We start from the raw sequence: 21,786 nt of genomic DNA, 5'->3' as shown, positions 1-21,786 counted from the left end.
CGCTCATGGTGCGCTCATCAAGATCCTTATGCAACCATCAGATTTTGCATTTGCCCAGCTGTTTCATGATAGCGGAAGTTACTTATGTTGAGTAGTCCTACACCTGTCGTGTGGGGCTCCTTTGTCTTGCCTTCTGGTACACAATGCTGCACCTGTGGTCACTTAGGAGGCCTGTATCTACATTACATCAGAAATGCACAATGTGAAAATTGGGGGCACAGGGAGGAGGTATATGCCAAGGGAGCACATGTAGGTGGGGAGGCTGCTGGTAGGGGGTAACAGAGAGATGGAGATGGCAATCTATAGGATGCAAGATGTGGCATCTGTGAATCAGAGAGAGAAGGAAGGGTGGGGGAACAGTGACTGCACAACCTTCTGTTGCAGTTAGAGGAATTGGGGAAGAACATGTGGAAGATGCTCTTTTTTCAGAGATGGGCAATAGTAGCACATGGACAAAGGTGGTAGTGACTAGGTGCAAGAAGATGCAGAAAACATCACAACAGCAGTATCCGCAACCACAGAGAGAGAAATCTAGGACACATGAGTGACTCTGGCATAGGAGTGTACAGGTCTCAAGGGTACCACAGCTGGCAAAGGATGTGGGAGGAGGAGAAAAGGTTGGCAGCCTCTGAGGTGACTGTTGCATTTGAGGGCAAGATTCTTAAAGACTCATATCCTTTCATAGGAGAGATGGGGACAGACGGGAGAGTAATGGAGCCCTCTCTCCATATCTCATGCCTGCTGATAAGAGGACAGTGGGTCCTATAGGAAAGGGCATCCGCCTCACAGTACTTTGTACTTGTTTAGATAGCCCTTCCTTCCCTTGAGGAGAGAAAAGCAATCCTCACTGGAGGATCAAAGCAAACTTAAAAAAGACTACACTTGTGGTACAAGAGAAAAAAAAAAAAACCTGTAGAAATAAAAATTGTAAATTACAATCACAACAAAGTGCTATTACTGGAAAAACACTGTTGTGATTGTTTAAGCTATTAGCCTCAATTAGTATTTTAAATGATTGTGCGATTTAATTTGTTTTTAATGGCAAGCAATGACATGAACCTGCCCCCTATTGACCATGATCAATGATAGAGTGCTGAGAACAATGAAAGATTAAAATAAATAATCAGAAGAAAGGAAACGACGGTTGCAGGAACGGAAGTCCAGGGCAGGCAATCGGAAGAGAGAAGACAAATTTGTGCAGGGCTGTAAAGCTACACGCGGACAGATTACAGCTGGGGCACGTGGAAAGGAATTCTTTGCAAGGAATCAGGCGAGGAGCACAAACAGGAGTGAACACTTCGAATTGGGCAGGGGAGTGGCGGTGGGACGCATGAGTGTAACATCACCACACTGCACAGACTCAAGTCTCCTGGCTGGCTCCCAGATGCTGAGGGGCTCTGGGGGTCCCAGCTCCTGAGTAGCAGCGTGCCTTTAACACCGCAGCCCTGGGCAGGTAGGAGGGGACCTGACATGGACCAGCCCAGCCAGGATCACTAGCCCGGCTGCCGCCCACTGCTCAGGGCTGGGCCCAGCTCCTTTCAGCCCCTGCCCCTCTCTCAGCCCGCGGCTCAGTCATGGCCCCGCCCCCGGTGCTGCCCCCTGCTGCCCTGGGGCTAGGGAGCAGAGCGCCCCCGGCTGCCCGGCACCGACCTCCGCCTCAGCCAGCAGGGAGCAGAGCCTGGGGCCGCTGGGGCAAGCGAGGGAGGGAGCGGCCGGGCAGAAGTGGCTTCAGCCGACGTTACTGAGCATGCTCACAGCACCCGCGCATGCTCAGTGGAGCCAGGTGCTGCGCGCGCGGGGCGGGGGGGGAGGATGGAGCCGGTGCGTGTGCTGGAGCTGTACAGCGGCATCGGGGGCATGCACCAGGCGCTGACAGGTACCCGCCCCGTTCGCCGCCCGTGCCCCCTTCCCGCCGGGGTTCCCCGCCACCGCTCGGCCCGGCGCCGGGAACCCCCCCCCCGGCGGGCGCTTAGCTGGGGGTGGCCACCCTGGCCTTGCACGGGCACCTGTGCAGCTTGGGCTGTGCGCGGGGCGCAGGCAGGGGCGCACCGGGCCCCAACTAGGTAGCGGGGGCCGTAGCAGCAGCAGGCAGGTGCGCTTGAGCTGCTTGTCTGCAGAGCTGTCCGGGGGAGGACTGCTCTAGAAACTGGGGGTGGGGACAGGGTTGCGAATTTGCCATGCAGGCGGTCCAGTCCAGGCCCAGATCTGCTCGTCCGCCTGTGGCCACAGTGGTTGGTTGGCTCATTACTGTTAATCTCTGGATAGATATTACTTGGCTGATCAAAAAAAACCCAGCACAACAATTCACGCCCCAGGGCTGCAGGCAAGTAGAATTCTGCAAGGTGCTTTCAAACTAATCCCGAATTAAGAGTGTACTTAACATGCGTGAGTGAGACCTGTTGGGTTTTATCCTGTGTGCATATTTTGCTTACACTTCATTGAAAAAGCCATCATTGGATTTTAGCTTGAGGCTGGCTTGTCTCATGTGATATATATGTATAGTTATAAAAGAAGTATTTCTAGTTTTTATTAGGGCTGAATTATTTGTAATGGTTTTAAGTTAATATGATTGGGCAGGAATCGTTCTAATACATTAAAATGGATTATGTTGAACCCTGAACTTTGAACAAGATTTTCAGGGAGAACACTACTTGGCTTCTGTTCCAAGGCTGTTGTCTTGAAATTAAATACATATCCTATATAGACACACAGGTTTTTCCTCATGACCATCATTGTAACTGCTAAAAGTCTAATAAGGGGGACCAACTTAAATACTCTGGCCAGGTATTACCAAGGTCTCTTCAAGTGGTTTATAAAATCATTTAAAACCTTTATTAGGCACACTAGTTCAGGTACTTTCCAGACCAATAAGGTGATATACTTAGACTTGCTATCACTTCCCTTTCCTATGCCAGACTGAGAGATCTTCCTTTTGACTGAACCTGCCTTATCTTTACTTCCATGTTCTTTGGCTACTGTGAATAACTGCTTACCCTGAGTGTAAAAGGATTATTTTTTCTTTTTTTCCTGTGCAAGTAACTCTGCTTTCTTCATTTCATTGGTAAGTTATTTGGAAAGTCAGGCAGCTTCGCTCTCTTCTTTTGCCAGGGATCTGTCTGTTAAAGTTCCTGTAACAGTTGAAGATGGAAAATGAAAGGAACATAGTTTTAAACAAGATCTTTCTGACATACTTTGTGGTTTATAAACACAGTTAACTGTAGTGCAAATTAAAAGCTTTCAATAAGGATTTTAGAACACAACTAGAGGAGCATGCCAGCAGAATAAAATGCAAGAGAAAAACAAGATATTTAAAATGCTTTGCCCAACACACGCACAAAGTTGGTTATTGTGTTTTATTTTAATGTTTTTGTATGTATATATGTTATAGTAACTAAAAGGCAAGGCAATAAAATATGCAAAAGAGTAGGAATAGTTAAAGATACAACTAAACCTTAGTAACTGTCTTAAGGACCAAACACTGCTCTCATTCCCTAAAGGTGTCTCTTGACGGGAGTATGGACATCAGGTATTTTTGTTGAGAATTCTAGAAATTCTGGAATCTCAACTGAAAGAAAAAGAGAGAGAGACTGTGCATTTTGTATTCTTTTCTAACATAGTCTTATTTCTAAAAGATCTAAAAGAACATCTTGGTTTCGATGAGATTCCATGGAAAATAGATTGAATCCTGAAAATTAGTCTACACCATTATCCAACTGCTTGTCACATGTTGGTGTCTATATGTGTATGGGAAAAATCATCCCCGGATGTTATCTGGTTCTGTTCTTAATATAATAATACACACACTGTGAACACCCAGTAACTTCTCCAGCGATTAACAAATGATGATACCAATGTGTTAAAAGTGGATAGGAATCTTAGGTACTCCTACAGATGCTAATGGTCCAATTGAAATGTATTACCACAGCGTAAAAGCAACGAATTAGCTGTGAGAGATGAGATGTAGCCTCAGGGGTATATGAGAGTATTGCGAATAGGCTTGCAAAAGTATGCCGATTGTACAAGACCACACTGTATACTTGTGCTTGAGAATGCTGGGAGTGCATCACCATTGCATCTAGGACATGGTTTTTTTGTTTTTTTTTTTTGGGAGGAGGGGCAGAAAGGGAACTAAATTGCTGCTGTTGGTGTGAGAGAGGTTCAATTTATTTCCAAAACTTTCAGTTACAGCTTAGAATCACAGATGGAGTTTCTAAACAATTGCAGCAGTGTCAGTGTAGATTGTAATTTACATTTCTGTTCTTTTGGGCTTACTTTCGAATGAAGAAATTATAATAAATACAAATAGTATGGCTGAGACTCTTTTGTAGTAGTATCAGTCAGGGCAGATGAAGCGACTTATGTCTTTAGGGGGAGGTTTGGATTTGAATTCTTATTTGTTTGAATGACCCTGGATAGTGTTGAAGGGTTAAGTACCAATTGAAATTTGCATATCAAATGGATACAATATCATTTGCATCACAACTGACATTACTTTTTTCACATCCGACTATTTCTCTTTATGCAGTACAAACTGCAATCTGTAGGCCCTTTGGTGCCATATTTTCATGTCCCTTTAAAATTTTTACACTTGCAGACTGGAGTCTTGTTTTGAATCCTGTTAAGACTAATAACTGTGTAGTATGAATAAAAGGGGTTCTATTTCATTGCCTTATCCACATTTTTAATGTGTCTTGTAGCCATGTGGATTTATTTTCCTCATGATGTTTATCCTTATAAAGGCACAAAGTAAAGGCCAAGTGGGACTCCACTTATTTTCATGTGAAGATCAGATGAAGAAAGTAAAAATTCCTTGCGACTACTTTTTCATGTATAATAGCAAGAATTCATGTGTACTTCAAACTTGTGCATATGCAGCTATAAACATTGTGGTACCATGTCATAAATTCTTCTGCCCTTATGTGACAGGGACAATAGAATTCTCAGCACCATCTGGTAGTGGGGCATTGTGGGGGTTTCCTCCAATGTATAGGGTGAAATGAGATGATGCATTCACCAGTGCTGTGGGGTATTGTCAGCAGGATGCATGAGAAATCAAAACTAAGTGGCTACTCTTAGTAACGATTTCAGTAAATGTGTATGTCCAAGAAAAATAAGAGCAGAAAAAAGCTGTTTGTTACTTTAAAAAGGAAAGATTGTATGTAAAAACTTGGTGACGGTCTGCAGCAAGAGAGACTGGTTCTGCAAATGGATTTACAATGCTGCTAAGATAAGTGTCAGTATTGGTTCCCTACTGCATTAACATCTCATTTAAAGGTAGTCTAACTTGTGTTTTTCTGTTAAATTATCAGTGTTTGTAATTGGTGAATAGCCTTAGTCTGATCACAGAAAATATCTATCTTCACCACTCTCCTCTACACCCCCCGGCCACCCTTTGACATCTTTTTAGCCTCTGGTTTGGCAAACATTTACACATGTATTTAACTCAGTAAGATTACTCACTTGCTCATCTTGAAATGCATGTGTCAAAGTTTGCAAGATCAAGGCTTTATTTGGTATGGTGGTTGCCATTAAAAATCAAAATTGGGCAACAGTTACTACACAGAGTTTTCTGAGATAACCACAGTTTTTCCCCCATTATAAGAGATACATGTGGCCTGGTGGTGACTTATTTATACAGACCAGGCTTGTTCCCCAATATTTTCATGTCAATAGCACAGAGAGAGCAGTAGTATATTGTGTCAATGGAGAAAGGAGGGTTGGTCCAATCTTTTGTTACTAAATTTAGGTGTCAGTCCTGAAACTCATGGTGAAAAATCTGCAGCTCTTTGCTTATACCTTACGTACAGATACGTTCATATATACAGTGAAGTTTGTAGTATGTTGTTGTTTTTAGAGCTTTAAAACTTCATAAGGAAATTTTTCATGCTGAGTAATACAAGAAATGCAAACAGTATAATTTTGACAAGTGCTTTGACTAAGGTTACAAAGGGAGTCCGTGACCAGAGCTGGAATTAGAATGCAGGAGTCTCTGCTGTCAGTCCTGTGCTTGGTCTGATTAGTCTGTTGAAGACAATGGAGTCCTCCTGATTTAGGCCCTGATTCTGCACATCTTTATGCATGTGACTAGTTCTATTAAAATTAAGGGGATTGCACAAATGGTTAAGGCTTGCAGGATAGGGTCCTTACTTTGGGGTATTTGAAAGCTGAATTTAATCCTATAAATCTGTTGTATACTATCTCATTAGAAGTAATGTTTGCTGCTCCAAGCCATGCTCCCCAATGTTAAGAAATAGGAGACTTTGACAGTTAGATGTGAGACACCAAAACCTGCCATATGTATTTGTTTTACCACAGAACATCTGCAATGAAAATTATAATGTTTGTTTTTTGCTTGTTTGTTTGGAGGAGGGTTGCTATGGAAGTGAACTAGAAGGAAAGCTGACTTTTCTAAAAACCAAACAAAAAAACCCCCAACCTAATAAAACAAACTTTACATGGCTTATTAATTTAGGCAGTTTTCCCATGCCCAATTAACTTCAAGTCTGTGCCCTGAAAACTTATAGCTAGCTGGATCACACATGTTTAAAATTTGTTTGTGCATGAAATATGAGAGAACTTTAAAAAAATACCACTTCTGGGTTACAAGTTCAGTTATATTTTTTCCTCCTAGTGATTATAACTTAAGTTTTACAAAGGAAGGGTTTAAATCTATTTGCAGTCTGTCATTTCTTTCTTTTATGGGTACCATTTTATCTTACTGTCTCAATAATTGTAAAAGATCTTGGCCAAAGGCATTCTAGAAAATAAACCTCAGCATCAAATGTCTAATTGCTGTTCATGCCTGTAAAATATGTGATCTGCGTTATATCACTGAAACAGTTACTTTTAAATAGAATAAAGATTGGCAATTCTTATTGCCATATAACTATATTGGAAATATAGTTCAGTAAAACTCCACATGAAACCATATTGTCAGTCTGGGCAGTCTCTTGCTCATTAGTTTCTAAAATATAGTTTATGGTACAGAAGAGTAATTCTGATTGTTAAAAAATTATAAAAATCTACGTTTGGTTATATTACTGTGCATGCACAGTTACTGAGTGTGTGGTGATGGGAGGAAGGGAAGGTAGAAACTGATAATTTTGTAGGAAGCAAGCATGTTGACTGATGATCCAGCATAATCTCTATACCTAAAAGTTAATAGACCAAAAATGAAATCTTTAATGTTTATTCTAAAGGAAAACTGAATTGGCATAAAATGTGGCCATTTTTTCTTCTTAATCTGTTTTCATATATCTTCTACTGTAGATAGTTAGTTTGGCTCTGAATTCCCTTTATTTTCAGATCTGCCAGACCCTGCCCTTGGCAGTATGTTATATATTCCATGTGCTGTGCTGACATTGATTCTGGTGCAGAAGTGCAGCAGTAAATATAAATGGATCTGTGTTAATTTTAAGGTCTGTTAGAAACACATGGCAGGGGAATCAATGTTTTTCAAGTGTAAAAGGACATATTTGGCAGCATCTGAAATTTTATTTTCAAGCTTTTACAAGGATCTATAAACTGTGGATTGCCTTTTCCAAATCTAAAGCTAACATAGCTACCCCCTTTATTTCCATCTGTTTGAATGTCTAAATCTTTAGATCACGACTTCCCCAGTAGCATTAAGTGGACAGGAGTATTCTAAAATTCAGATTTTAAGGCCAGATTTAGGATCTCCTCAGATCTCTTGCATAACACAGACCATAGGAGCTCGCACAGTAATTTCTGCATTAAGGCCATAACTGCAGTTTGAGCTATAGCATATCTTTTGGAAAGTTATCTAGTCTTGTTTGAAGACTTCAGTGTCCCTAAGCAAGTTCTTTTAATGGTTAATTACCCTCACTGTTATATCTTATTTCTTATCTTCCTAACTTTGATGTTTTCTACACAAATACTATAGTTTAATTACATTGCTAGCTGTTGAAAACTGGCACTTACTCTTTTAAGAGCTATCTCAAGGGCATTGCGAGTTTCTTTATTAGTGTTGTGCTATGCTTTTCTTGGGAGTTCAGTTAACTGGCTGTAACTAAGTCAGAAATGCCCAAGCATTGCATGTTTCTAGACAGGTAATAGATTTTGTGCCTATTGCTGGATAATTAAATAAAATGTATAATTTAATTAAAGAGCAGACTCAAGCTTTATTTTTATTTTGGTTTTATCGTGCAGTGCTTTTTTTTTTATGGTAAAAGACCATTATACAGAGATGTGGTGGCCATTGAGTTATTCACGTAAAAATTTAGCATCATATTAAAATGATTTTAATGAAATGTCACCAAAAGGTTATTTTTTTTTTTTTTTTTTCCTGTGGGATCTTGAGTACACAGATTTTTCTTTGCTAGATAGAGTGGGCCAGATTATTTTGTCCATTCCAGCTGCTTTGTGTAGTTCCAGTGGCGTCAAGCTACCAGAAAGCTCTCTTCTGAAGAATCCACTTGTGTAAGAGGAACTCCCAAGGAATGCAGAACTGGAATAGCCACTTTATTGAATGCTCTGCCCCGGTACCTCATTGTGGGGCATCCTCGGTAGAGAGAGAGAGAGAGAGAGAGAGTGGCTGGGGTTTCCCTGCGTGCTTGCAATTCTGAGCTGCTAAAACTGTCCCTTTGGGTTATGAGCAGCTGGAAGTAAGTCAAAGCAGCCCGGAGGCTCCTCTGATTTACACCAGGGATTGAATGGAGCCCCAGAAAATGTGAATGTAAAGGTGACCTCATCCTTTCTATTGTTCCTGTGTTGTCCTCAGCTTGATTGCACCAGGAACTTTCTGGCCCAGTATGTATTGATATTCATTCCTATTCTTATAATGAAGAACCTGTAATTTATATAAAGCAGCAGTAGTCTTAGTTTGCCAAGAGGGCTTGTAAACTGACACGCTTTCATATTCTTTTATTAGTGTAACAGAGTTGTAGAAGAACAGTACTTTAAGTTGTTTGTAAGGTGTTTTGAACTACGCTGAAGTATCTCTGTAGAAAAACCCAAGACTGATAGATAAGACATGCTGTCTGTTTCTCCAAGCCCAGAGAAAAACCTGACATGAAGATAAATATTGTGTCTTTGGTAACATTGTTTTTGACAAAATTCTATATGTGGCTCTAAAGATTTAGTGGGAACTATGCTAGCATAACTTTCTGTGCTAACAAATTTGTTTCTGCTTGGCAACAACACCATGCTACCTATGTTATATGATCAGGAGAACTATTGTAGTCATACCGTGCACACTGTTTTTCCAGCTTCCTTTGAAAAAAACTAATCTAAAAAAAGAAAATAGCAGTGTTTTCGGTTACATTACTCACCTCTGAATGTTGGAATCTGAACACAGAACAAAAGTCTTATTGGTCTTTTGAGTTAATGCTAGTTCAGTTCAGTATGAGGAAAGAGAAGAAAGGTCCATCCCTTGCACTGAAAGGAGATCATATAAGATCCCAGCATTATGGAGTTGAAGAAATAGGGAGAATTAAGACAGTTTCTATACCTTTTCCTCCAGAATTAGCCTTTATGGTTTGGGTTAAAAGTGTATCACACGTGGTTTCCTAAAAATCTTTAGTTACTCATGAGTATGTGAGGTGACCACCATGGGCCAGCCTTTAGGACCTACAATCCCTTGATTAAAGTCCCTGATTTTTTAAATTTAGGGGATAGAAGGAGTGGTGATGGAAATGGTGGACATCTGACCAAAGAGTGGCTGTGAGAGCCTCCAGCTTCTGCCATTTTTATTATGTGTTTGATGGGATAATGGTTTGAGATTGTTAATTTTCATTCCTGTCAGGGTGCCCACAGGGCAGACTCCTGTTAATTAGGACAATATATCTTGGAAAAAGGAATCTCCTTTGCTGTATTGGAAATCTGCATCCATTACTTAGCCATTGCCGTTATGTTGTAGGAAGCTGAGATGCTGGCTTTTAAATATGCTTCTAAATGTAGATAGTTGATCTGTTAAACTCACATTTTTCACACTAGGTTTCAGTGTTAGCATACCTCTGATCACTCGTCTCAGGTGTAGTACTTACTCACTGTTGCTCTACTATGAGCATATCTGTGCTTAATAGATCTATAAGAGTTCAAAATGTCAAGAAGGAAAATAAGAGTGGCTGTAAACATGGGCCTTTAATAGATGGTCACTGAATTTACCTATTCATCTTTTCCCCCATGAGGCTTAGATTGTCCGTGTCATTGGTTAAATTAAGTAAACAAACCAGAAAATGCTAGTGTTGCCTGAATGAAAATTCCTATATATTGTTTCATACTGTGACCTTTCAAATATTTTTGAACATTAAGCTGGGAGAGGCCTGAAAACTACCAATCAGATATAGTAGATAAGGATTTAATTTTCAGTGGTCTAGTTGTTACTGTTGGGTTTCTGTACTTGGTTTTCCTGCTCTGAAATTGTTGGGCATGGAAAGTGTTTTATTCTGTTTTATAAAATACTGTGAACATTTACAGCACTGAACAGATGATAAGCAATCATTCATATGATGTATTCAGGTCAACAGATAACGTGATTTGAAAAGTAACGTCAAATAAAAAGGAGTTTACCTTGGCTATTTTCTTATAAAAAGAGAGAGAAAATTGTTAATGCTGAAGTTGGAATAACATGGCAAGCAGATTGCAGAGTTGCCGCTGTTTGTTGAAATTGATGTAGTTTTCAGTAGAAAGTGAATGTATGGTTTCCTGCTGTGCTTATATTAATGAACATAAAGCTTTTTTTATGTAAAATGGCTCAATATAGAGGATGTGATCACTACCTGGAAGCAATGTGCTGTGATCAGTGGTAGACTGAACATCATCTTTTGTGATCTGAGTTTCAGTAGAAATGGCTTATGCTGTTGCTTTATAAACCAATAATTGTTTACTTTGTGTCTGTTTTCTGCATTTTTCCTTGAGGATAATTATTTGGTTTATACTTCAGTCTCCTGCTTTCTCATTATTATATTTTAAGAAGTCAATCATTTTCTCTTTTTATCTAAGGCCTGGTGTACACTGCCACGCTGGGTTGACTTGAAATACGTCAACATGAGATACACTAGTATCTAGCATATTTCAGGTTGACGTACCTATGTCTATGCAGCGCGGCGGTGTCATGCCACTACCTTCCACCTTTCGGGGAGATGGACTAATTCAGTCGATAGGAGAGCGCTCTCCCGTCAACCTGCTCAATCGATGCCGCTGCATGGATGCCTGTCGCCATCGCAATGTAGCCACGCCCTAAGCAATAATGTGTTTCCCTGATCTTAAAAATCCCTCTTCTAGATGTTGCAGTGCAGCAACATGGATGAACCAAGTTCAAGGACAACTTGTGACTCGGTTTCCCAAACTGATAAACAGTATGCTTCAAAAGTGACAAGTGTGGTTTCCAGGGAATAAAATCTGTCATTATTAGTTAGAGTATCTCGTTCAATTGCTGCATGGTGCGACATGTTGATCTGCAAGGCCCTAGGGCGAGTCTACGGTAGAAGTGCTATGGCAGTGTAGCTGCAGCGCATCTGATGAAGACACTCTATGCCAATGGGAGAGGGCTCTCCTGTCAGCATAATAAAGCCAGCTCTGCAAGAGGCAGTAGCTGTGTCTCCTGCTGCCATAGCACTTAGGTTGATGTAACTTATGTCGCTCAGGGAGGTGGCTTATTTACACCCCTGAGCTACATAAGTTATGTCAACTTAACCTATAGTATAGGCAATCCCTAGGAAAAAAATTTAGCTACAATAATCAAGAAGAGGATGGATGGAAAGAGAGAGTGCATGTGTATGTGTGTTACAATGATTACAAATCAGTTTTTTAGAGTGCAGTGTTTGGAGAAAGGCAGCTTTGGCTATAAAATTAAGTGATTGGTATACGTTTTGTATAATGTTTGAGTCAGAACAGCAGTTCTGAGCACATTATTTCTCTTTTCCTTTACCTTTGAAATCATTTGTACACTAAGCTGTGGTAATGTAACTGCATCATTATGTCCCTACTTACACTACATTTGTATTTTAAAGCAAAGCTGTAGTTTTGCAAATTCCTTTCTTAATTCTAGAAAGCTGTATACCTGCAGAAGTCATTGCTGCTGTTGATGTGAACAATATTGCTAATGAAGTGTATAAACACAATTTTCCCAGTACACCATTGTGGGCAAAGACAATTGAGGTGAGTAATGGACACATCTCTTTTTGAACTAGCCATTTCAATGAGTATTCACTGCCCACATTTAGTAGAGAATGTGGAATCAAAACACTTGAAACTGGGAGGCAGTAATATAAAAGGATTGTTTTACTGGATTATGTGTAGTAATGACTTTGATCAGTTCCTGGAGGTGTAGCTGCTACTTGAGGGACATATAGATAGGCACAGAGACTGATTTCACATGGCTTCTAGGTTAGCTCTGAGGGGTTTTATTTTTCCTGAAATCCTACTGTATAAGGATTCTTGATCGCTGCACCAATAAAGGGTATGTGGCCAAGCAATTAGAAAAGTCCTGGAATGCCCACCAACCCCCAAAATAAAAAGAATTTTAAAAGAATTCGTAAGAGACATTCATTTCTTCTGCATTTAAAACGGGATTGGAAAAAGCAGTTTCAAATACACTGTAGGGAACAACTCTGCACTGTTAGAGAGATGGTTTGACTGGGTGACCTAGTAAGTCTCTTCCCTCTCTAATTTCCTTGAACAAGAGGTTTGTAAATTAACTTCAGTGTTTATAAAAAGGTTTGATGCTTTTGTTGATCTATGACACAAATTTTAATGTTCATGTTTTTGTTTTAGTATGTTTAATGTGTCAGGAGAATTATAAACTAGCCACATGGATTTGTATAATTTTCTGTCCATTTCAGAGTAATTAGAAATGCCCGAACACCCCTTAATCTCCTGTCACAGTTTTTAGGTAGGCAGTAGGAGATTCTGAGCTTGTTTTAACACACCAATTTAAGTAAAACCAGAGTCGATGGCTAAAAGTTAGCTGCTTATTCAGCACTTGGTAGTTGCAGACTGTCAGCTCAGAATTTCTTAAATGGGGGGAAGGGAAGAAGAGGAATTACAATCTACATCCTCAATAGATTTTAAGATCAGAATCAAGTCAGTAAGATCTTCCTTTCCTTTTCTTCCTTGTGGAAAAGCTGTAAAATTTCTTTTGCGTTGCTGTTTTTATATGGAATCTTATAAAGCTCACCCATGAAATACATAGAAAGCACCAGTTCTTTTTCACATCCATAGTCAGACATACTTTCTTGATTCTGTTTCTCTAGGTGTGATGTTACAGCCTGGCTGACTATTAAGCTATTTTAAAAAAACCCACACACACACAATCACCTGAACCTTCTGGTGCAGTTCAAATGTTAACGGTAATGAACTTGTAGTTCTGGTAGTAATTCTACAACATAGATCTAATTCTTTCTTCTTTAAACAAAAATCTTTTTGTATTGTATGACCATAAGCCGTAAAACTAGCTTTGTGGAATTTTTACACAAAAAGGACCAGAATAGAGTAAACTTTTCACACAGTGTACCTATAAAGAAAAAAACATCCTCGCCACTAAGATCTAAGTTAAAATCCTTCCTATTAGGGTTACCCAACAATTAAGCTATAACACATGACATATTAAGCAACAGGATATGACATAGTATGAAATATTTTGTATATAATAGTATTCCTGGGTGAAATATAAGTAGTGGATTACTGTTTAAACGCTTCTGCAACCTTAGACCTGCCTGTTAAATATATAACTTTGTCTGTTATTAGTCTTTAAAAAAAAAAAAAAAAAATCTTTGTCCTAAATAAAAATAAACCTTAAAAACCCAGCTTGAAAATAACATCTTTGGGGTTTTTTTAAACAGTAGTATTCTGTGTAAGAATTTGTCCGTATTATTTAGCACATATGGTGCAGCAAGTCCTGACATTCAAAGCTAAAAGCCACAGCAGGAGGCAGGTAGGCCATGGAAAAAAAGCACATGGGGACAGTGCATGCCTGTAGTCCTTGTCAGTATTCAGAGGGGATTTGGTAGGATGCCACTTTGAGTACAGTAGCCTGGTTATTTGGCCCTGGCCAAAAGCATCTGCAAAGGGAGAGAGGGTTGGCAGTTTGCCAGGAAAAACTAGCATTGGTAAATACCCGTTTAAACTAGGAAAAATAAAATTATTATGAGAATAGTCTCATGAATATTACTGAAAAATATTTAGGAATATGATAATAGTTTGCAGTAATATGGTCTTTTTAAATTTTAAATAATGCAAAATAAATAAATAAAAATAGCCTCATAATGCTGTAGGCTATTCCCTTTGCTAGTTAGCTTCTTTGTTTAGCAATGAAACTTAGATGCTTTATTTAGTAAAGAAGGGGAATCCCCAGATTCAGAAGTTTCAGTATTTGAGGTAATCTACTCTGCCTGTTGGTCTGGCTGACTGGAGTGCAACTGCTGTAACTGAACTCTTGAGTACAGGAACTCAAGTCAAAATATTTCAACATGCGCAAAGGTGAAGACCGTTCATGAAGATGGCAAAGACTATTTTGATGCAAAAAATTGTGAGGAAAAGGTGAGAAGGCAGACCGTATGAGGAAACATTTTGAAAAATGCAGTGGAAAGAGCAAAGAGATACCAGAATCACTGACTTGGACTAAACATACGTGAATATTAGAATCAGAATCTGAGGATGAAGATACTATTAAAACTGCATTGCCATTGCCAAGTACATCTAAAGAAAGCCAGATCCAGATTGGCCAGTGACAACAAGGAGAAAGTGTCATAGTTTTTCAACCACAGATGGATATGTTTGTAACAAAAACAAGTCCAGAACTGAAACAAAAATAGACTTGAAAATTGCAGAATTTTTTTATGGCTGTAATATTCCCCCCTTTTTTTTTTTATTATTATGCATCCAACTTTTCAAGCATGGATCAGCTGCCTAAGGCCAGGCTACAAACCACCCAGTTAAAAGCAGGTAGCAGGTGCACTTTACAGTTATTGATGACTTAAGGGAGGAAGCATGCAATGAATTACACTGAAAAGCAATTACATTAATGTAAGATGAGAAAAAGATGCAAAGTATGAGAAGTGATTTGGAACAAGATGACTCTACTTTGTTTATATATGGATGTGCGTCACATTTGCGATTTCTGCTTGGACAAGACCTTATACTAAGTGTTTTGATGTCATGTAGATTTACAAAAGTATTTTCATAATCACCATTAGCATGGAGCTTGATTAAAAGAATGCCAGGGATCTGTAGAACCCCAAATCCCTGGTGACACATGGTGGAACAGTCAAATAATGTGCCTGGAAATCTATGTTTAAAAATTGGCTGCGTTATCTCAGGATTGTGAGTGATTTTGAAGCAGAACATGGAGGTAGTGCTTAGTATAATTAATTATCAAGGGATTTTCTGAAAAGCAAAGAACTTGGTCAGTCAATTGAAACCAGTTGCTGTGGCACCTGACGCATGCCAAAGGGACACATCAACAATTGCTGTTGCATGCAAAGTGTGGCTGGATCTAATGATAAACGAAAATCGTGTACCACACGAAGCAGAAGTACAAAAGAGATTTTTGTGAGGCAATTACTCCTGTACACGTGTTGGCCGACTTCCTTCATCCAGAATATGCAGGAAAGAAATTGTCAGCTGAACAAGAAGAAATTGCAGGGCACTGGATGCTCAGCAAAAATCTCAACTTTCTGCCATATTTACTTGCATTTAAAGTAAAAGAAGCTCCGTAGCCAAAAATCAATATGTTTCATCTGCTTTCAAGGAAATATGTTTCGCCTTTAACATGGTAGAAAAATCTGGAGAATGCTGATATTCCATCTGATTTAATAGAACTGGTGGCGCAGTTGCAGTGTTCAGCAAGCATAGAATGAATGTTTTCAAGCTTTGGATACGTTCATCCAAAACTGAGGAATAGGCTCGGTCTCTCCACTACATCAGTGTTGGTCTTCTGCTACAGAATGCTGCGTGCCCAAATGGATGTGGACCGGTTGTCTGCAGCTGAGTGTGTGCTTCTGATTGCTTCATGCGTCAAGCCTGCAACTCTGCATTACTGTTGTTTTTATATAATCAAATATTCTCAACTTTTATTTCGGTTTTCATCATTATATAAACAAGTCAACATGTATAACCTTCCTCCAGAAAATACTTAACCAAAATGTATACAGACATTCCGATGTTCAGTATTATAATTACATAGGTTAGTATTGTGGCCACTTCAGTTTTTTACTTTTTATTTGTACAACCTTATATTAATCTCTGAATCTTCTGCCTCCTGTAACCACAATGTGAATATGTAACTAAAATTGAATGTAATGTGACATATGCATTAATGAAACAGTTTTTAAAACAGAAAATGCCTTAAATTCGGACCAACTAGTTTTTCCTGGGGTGGTAAAACTAGGATTTTATCTGGTAAAAACCAGCTCTGGTAAATACCATGCCATCTCTGTAGGGAGAGTACCAGGGCAACATCTGCTGTTATAACCCATGCATTGCAATAGTGGCTGCAGAACATCTGCACTTTTTGTTTGGTGTTTGTACAGCGCCTAGCACCATGGGGATCCTGGTCCATGACTAGTGCTATGACTCCTAAGTGCTATGGTAATATTAACACTACCACTATTACTAATGCTTTGTGGCTAGGTGGAAAAATCTTTTTCCCCCAAATTTTCATGAAGATTGTTTCTGCAAAGCCCCATGGCATTTGATTCTGCACAAGGAATTTGCCGCCTTTTCAGAAAACATAATATTGTAGAGGTTTTTGTGGATAAGTGAGTACCGACAGGAAAATGTTTTTTCAAAATCTGATTTGGTTCTCCTGTTGAGTTTTGATGCTTATTAGAATATTTTTTCTGACCAACAAAAGGTTAAATACCTGAATAAAGGTGCTTTATTTGGGGAAGAAAAATATAGCCATCCTTTTTTACATGGAAAAAAACCTCTGAGCTATCCCTGCTGCTCTGAAAGAATGATTGATAAACCCAGGATCATGCATGTGTTCTAACACCCCCCTCCCCACCCCAGTGTTGCTAGTGCCCTGTCGGAGTAAATACAAATCTGCACTTTATAATGTTTGCCAAGCATTAGAGAAGACAAAATCATTAGGGCAAATAGCTTGATTAGAAGTTTTTACTAGGGTACTGCTAACAGTGGAAGTAACCAGAAGGTTTGGCACCTGTAAAGCAGTAATTGACAGTAAAAGAAAAAACTCACAATCCCAAAAGCATATTTATGTTTCTTCCTTATTCAGGGCATAACACTGGCAGAATTCAACAGACTGTCTTTTGATATGATTTTGATGAGTCCTCCATGTCAGCCATTTACAAGGTATGTATAAAACATGTTCTAAGTCTGGAGAAAAGTGCAGTAACTATGACAGGATCCTTAGCTTAAAAAATAAATTTCTCGGCCTCCATACACTGCGTGGTTCAGATCTGTCTATCTTTTCCCATCTATCTTCTTGTTTTCAGATAGCCCAGATATGGTAATATTTAGCTTGATGTTTCTCGGATTGTAAGAACTGCTACAATAAAAGCAGTGTTGGGTCAATCATACTTTTGTAATTCAGTGAAAATTACTGAAGCTTGATGTATCACTTATTTTGCATCTTGTATATCATTTGTAAAATTGAAACTTGGTAATTTTTTGCCTTTTAAAAAACCTCCCTTTGCTTGTTAATGGTTAGAATCTGATCTCTCTCAGTCCAGAGTAACTACAGACTGACTACTGGAGTTACTCCAGGGTTACACCAGGGTGGCCGAGAGTACAGTCTTCCCATTATAAGGGGATCAGAATCAGGGTCTACATAGTCAGTTTATATATTAGTCGTGAGGATTTTGAAAGCTATTTCTTTGTCAGTATTGGGGTGACAGATCTTTACTGGATAAGAAGTAGGCCTGCCAGGATGTACGTTTATTTGATAAATTCCAAGGAACAGTCAAGTTTCTATATGAACAGTAATTACTTTAATGCTGTAACAAATCACATGGCCAGATTCTAATCATCTTAATCTTGTTGAGTAGTCCCTTACTCCATGAACGGTCCAATTGATGTTGATGGAACTGCTTCTGAAGTAAGAAATAAATAAAGGGTATCAGAATCTGGTCCTCTGAGATTAAAAATAAATCACGCCAATAACTTTCATTTCCAAAAAGATGATGATCTTTAAGAATGTGTTTTGATTTAAAAAAAAAAAAAGTGTGGAGAGGTTATTTCTTTCAAACGTACTGTTTTGATTATGTGCTGATCTAGACAACTCTATGTAAGATTAATTTGGAAAAGAAAAATTCCCAAACACTTGCACCAAAATGTTGTTGTTTTTCTTTTTAAATAAGCAAGTAACAATACAAGCTATGGACCTGGGCCTTAGTTATGTGAGTAGTTCCATTTAAATCTATGGATTTACTCACGTAAATTACTCATGGGGGGCTGGATCCTGGAAATTGCAGAGCACATCAGCACGTGATTAACGTTAAACACATGAGTAATCCCGTTGAGTTCAGTGGAGCGTCTCATGTGCTTAAAGTTAAGCATATTTAAGTGCTTTGATGGATTGGGCCAGAGTGCTTAGCACTTCACAGGATCCAGCCCAAGGTTCTGTGTTGACAGGATTGGGTTCTATATGATTCTTATTCCCTAACCACTTTATGGCTGAGTTTGGGAGTCAATTTTCATTCCCTGGAGCACCGAAAAAGGCGCTGATCCTGCAAGTGGATCCATGTGTGCAGACACTGGTGCCTATGCAGAGCCCCTTGTGTGAGCAGGACCTAGGGAAGAGTTTTAATGTTTTGTTTTAAAAACAAATATCTAAGATGACAAGCTGATAATTGTTTTTTGTTTTCTTTATCCTCCCTTAGAATTGGCCTGCAAGGTGATATATCTGATCCAAGGACAAAGAGTTTTCTTTACATCCTTGATATTCTCCCAAGGTATAAATTCATTTTCTAGCTCAACCACTTTTGATGTGACTAGGCAGGTATTAATATTGTACCAAGGTAAGCCATCCATATTAAATTACAGAGATGATGGTACAGTGGCACTGCGTTCATTTGCTTGTTTTCATATAATCTTGCGTTGCTTGTAAATTCTTGTTTTTTTGCTAATACAAATATCAATTTACAGCTTATAGTTTTTTATTACCATGTTTGTTTTTCATGCTTTTCACAAATCTGTTAAAACTCTAGATGCATCATAAGGAATAGAGGCAGAATATTCTTTTGAATCCAGTGGCAAAACTAACTTTACTTAGGAGCAGGGTTAGGTCCTATGGTACTTGTTGGTGGATATTGTATGAACACCACCATCTGAAATCTCCAGTTGAAAAAGATTTCTGATTCAACCTTTTGAACTGATTATGATTTAAACACAATTTCTGATATTATTGGCATCACTGCTTTATATCTTGGAGCAGGGATTGTGCCTTCTTCTCTGTTTGGAATGAAACCAGCTTATTGTGGTTTGTAACATTAATAAATCATCATCACAGTATTCAGTTACCTGAACCCTGCTTCTCTGTTAGTGTTCATCTAACATCTTTACAGACTAATTGGTTCAAAACCAATTAATGTTAGCAACAATTACTACTACTATTCATTCACACATGACATTTTGAAACAGTACATACTAACAAAAATGTTCGCTGCTCACATTAAGTGCAAATTAGTTCAAAATATTGCTCATAGTCTGTTTTGGTCAAAGATGAATATTTCTTTGAGATCCTTCTTGTTCAATGGAAGAAGAGGGCTGGTCTAGGTGTTGCCACTGGAGATGTCCCTGATGCTGGATTGGGGGTGTGGATTGGGCACCAGTTGGCATCTATCTGAGCATTTGGTTTTGCTGCTGGGGGGGATCAGCTAACCACCAATCATTCCTTGGAGATCCTACTTATATTGGAGGTTTAGGTCAGACTGCCAGCTTCCTGCTCTTCAGTGGCAGATATTCTTACCCTCAAAAGGAGCAGAGGGGATCTGATCATCTTCTGCCTTTCTTCAAATATTTGCTATATAAAGTGGGGACTTGGGCCATCAGCAACCTTCTTCTAAAAATCTTGTTACCTTTGGAAGATCAGGCTTCTTCATCTTTCTTCCTGAGATATTGCTGGCAAGGGGAAGGAGGTGGTCCCAAGGGTCCTGGCTCCAGCCAAACTCTCTCTCATATCCAAGATGTTGTCTGCACATGTATCTTGGTGCGCAACAGCAATAGTGTCAGTTCAGGCATGTAATGGAAACACTCGTTTTATTTTTGTTTTCTCACACAGTGACATTGTATCTCATTGCCTAGGGCTGAGATTCACATGTCCTGTCACGAGTATGCCATGCTGCATCAGCTTCTGATGGAATGTAGCACAGCGTTCTATGATCAGTTAAAACCCCAAGTAACACTTACATAAATTGATCTATCTAACTTTTAGGCCATAATTTTATTATCTGAACACCTAACAATCTTTCATGAGGTGCTTAGATGATGATTTCTCCTCACAACACCCTTATGAGGCAGGGCAGTGTTACTGTTGCCATGTTACAGATGGGGAACTGAGGCTACGGGACTTGCCAAGGATCCCACAAGAAGTCTGTGGCAGCGCAGGGAATAGAAGGCAAGTCTCCCAAGGCCTAGGCTATAATCGTAACCACTGGATCATCCTTCCTTTCTATAAAAAGGATGGTAGAAGATTTATTTGCATCATTCTGATAACAAGCCTAGACTCCCCATCCTCAGCTCTTCCCTTTCTGTGAAGGCATAAATCTAGCATGAAAGTCATGAATAACTGAGCACTTTGGTTGATTAGCTATTTGAATTATAGTGGGTAGGATCAGCACCAAGATACTAAATGTTCTTGGAATCCAATACCAGAACGTTAATGTAATTCTCAAATAAATTGATAGTCTTCTGTTATGGTCTCATCTTTATAAGTCTTTCATGCTAAGTATTTTAAAGGTATATAACTATTATATTACAGTAGAACTCAAAGGCCCCACATGAGAGTGGGGTAAGTACTGTAGACACAGTATCTCTTCCTGCCCCAAAGAGCTATGATCAAAATAACTCAGACAAATGAAAGTAAAAGGAAGTCTTACTATTTTCCCCATTTTATGAATAAGAAACTAAAGAACTAGGAGATTCAGTGACTTCCCAAAATCACAAAGGAAACATGTGGCCGAGCCAGGACCCTAACCCAGATTCCTTGAAGCCCAGTCCTGTGCCTTAATTGCAAAGCCCTCCTTACACTGTGTTGAATTTGTTTTATGGGGGGGAAGGTCTGTGAGTTAATAGTTTGTAAGACTAACCACTGAGCTTATCCATAGATCTCAGCACGTTTCACATGTGAATGTCCCCTGTTTGAAGTGTGTGTGTGTGGGGGGGAACTGAGGCACAAGAAGGCAGGGCAGCTCTTCTTTGGAGACAGTTTTTTGTTTTCAGTGTGGAAATGGTGCATTCTGGTTTCTGTGTGGTTAGACTGAGAAGAAAGAAACATTATTTTTCTCAGATACAAGACATGAGACTGCAGAACATATGACCCCTATCATGATGAGGCAGAGGAGTAGGGCTTGGCTGGGAGAATTTATCTTGGTGTTCCAGCAGATGCTGCTAATCTCCCTTGAGCAGATTGTCAAAGTGAAGCTGGAATTACTGCAGAGAGACCATAAAAAGGCCGGGTGGCCATTGCTGCAGAGTTCCCCAGCAGATCGTGTTTTGCTGAGATAGTATGCATGTATTCTTTGGAAATGACATCTTTGCCAGAGACCAAACATGAAAAATTCCATCCCAAATGGGAAGATGCTCAATAAAGTTTTGAGTGGGTAAAATGTAGGAGTTACTGTTTTGCATCCTTAATTGTAATAT

The 21,786-nt window shown here is 39.4% G+C and overlaps 1 protein-coding gene across 6 annotated transcripts in view; it reads left to right on the top strand.

Moving 5' to 3' along the window:
* The first annotated feature begins 1,155 nt into the window (after nucleotides 1–1,155).
* TRDMT1 (tRNA aspartic acid methyltransferase 1) overlaps nucleotides 1,156–21,786 on the top strand; it is a 35,950-nt gene continuing 15,319 nt past the window's right edge. The window contains exons 1-4 of one of the 6 annotated variants that reach the window (XM_067562309.1): nucleotides 1,314–1,453; nucleotides 12,011–12,120; nucleotides 17,198–17,274; nucleotides 18,804–18,875. In XM_067562309.1, the coding sequence (XP_067418410.1) occupies nucleotides 17,237–17,274; nucleotides 18,804–18,875 (110 nt within the window). In that variant the 5' untranslated portion in view covers nucleotides 1,314–1,453; nucleotides 12,011–12,120; nucleotides 17,198–17,236. Of the gene's footprint in view, nucleotides 1,454–1,792; nucleotides 1,877–12,010; nucleotides 12,121–16,121; nucleotides 16,145–17,197; nucleotides 17,275–18,803; nucleotides 18,876–21,786 lie in introns of those variants that run through there. The other 5 variants (XM_067562305.1, XM_067562304.1, XM_067562307.1 and 2 more) reach the window with 5 other exon arrangements.

The sequence above is a fragment of the Emydura macquarii genome, unplaced genomic scaffold (assembly GCF_026122565.2).
Source record: "Emydura macquarii macquarii isolate MOO-44397 ecotype Brisbane River unplaced genomic scaffold, CSIRO-AGI_Emac_v2 contig_2422, whole genome shotgun sequence".
In the NCBI taxonomy this organism is placed as follows: Eukaryota; Metazoa; Chordata; order Testudines; family Chelidae; genus Emydura; species Emydura macquarii.
The sequence above is the reverse complement of the archived record's forward strand: the minus strand, read 5'-3'. Positions and strand labels throughout refer to the sequence as shown.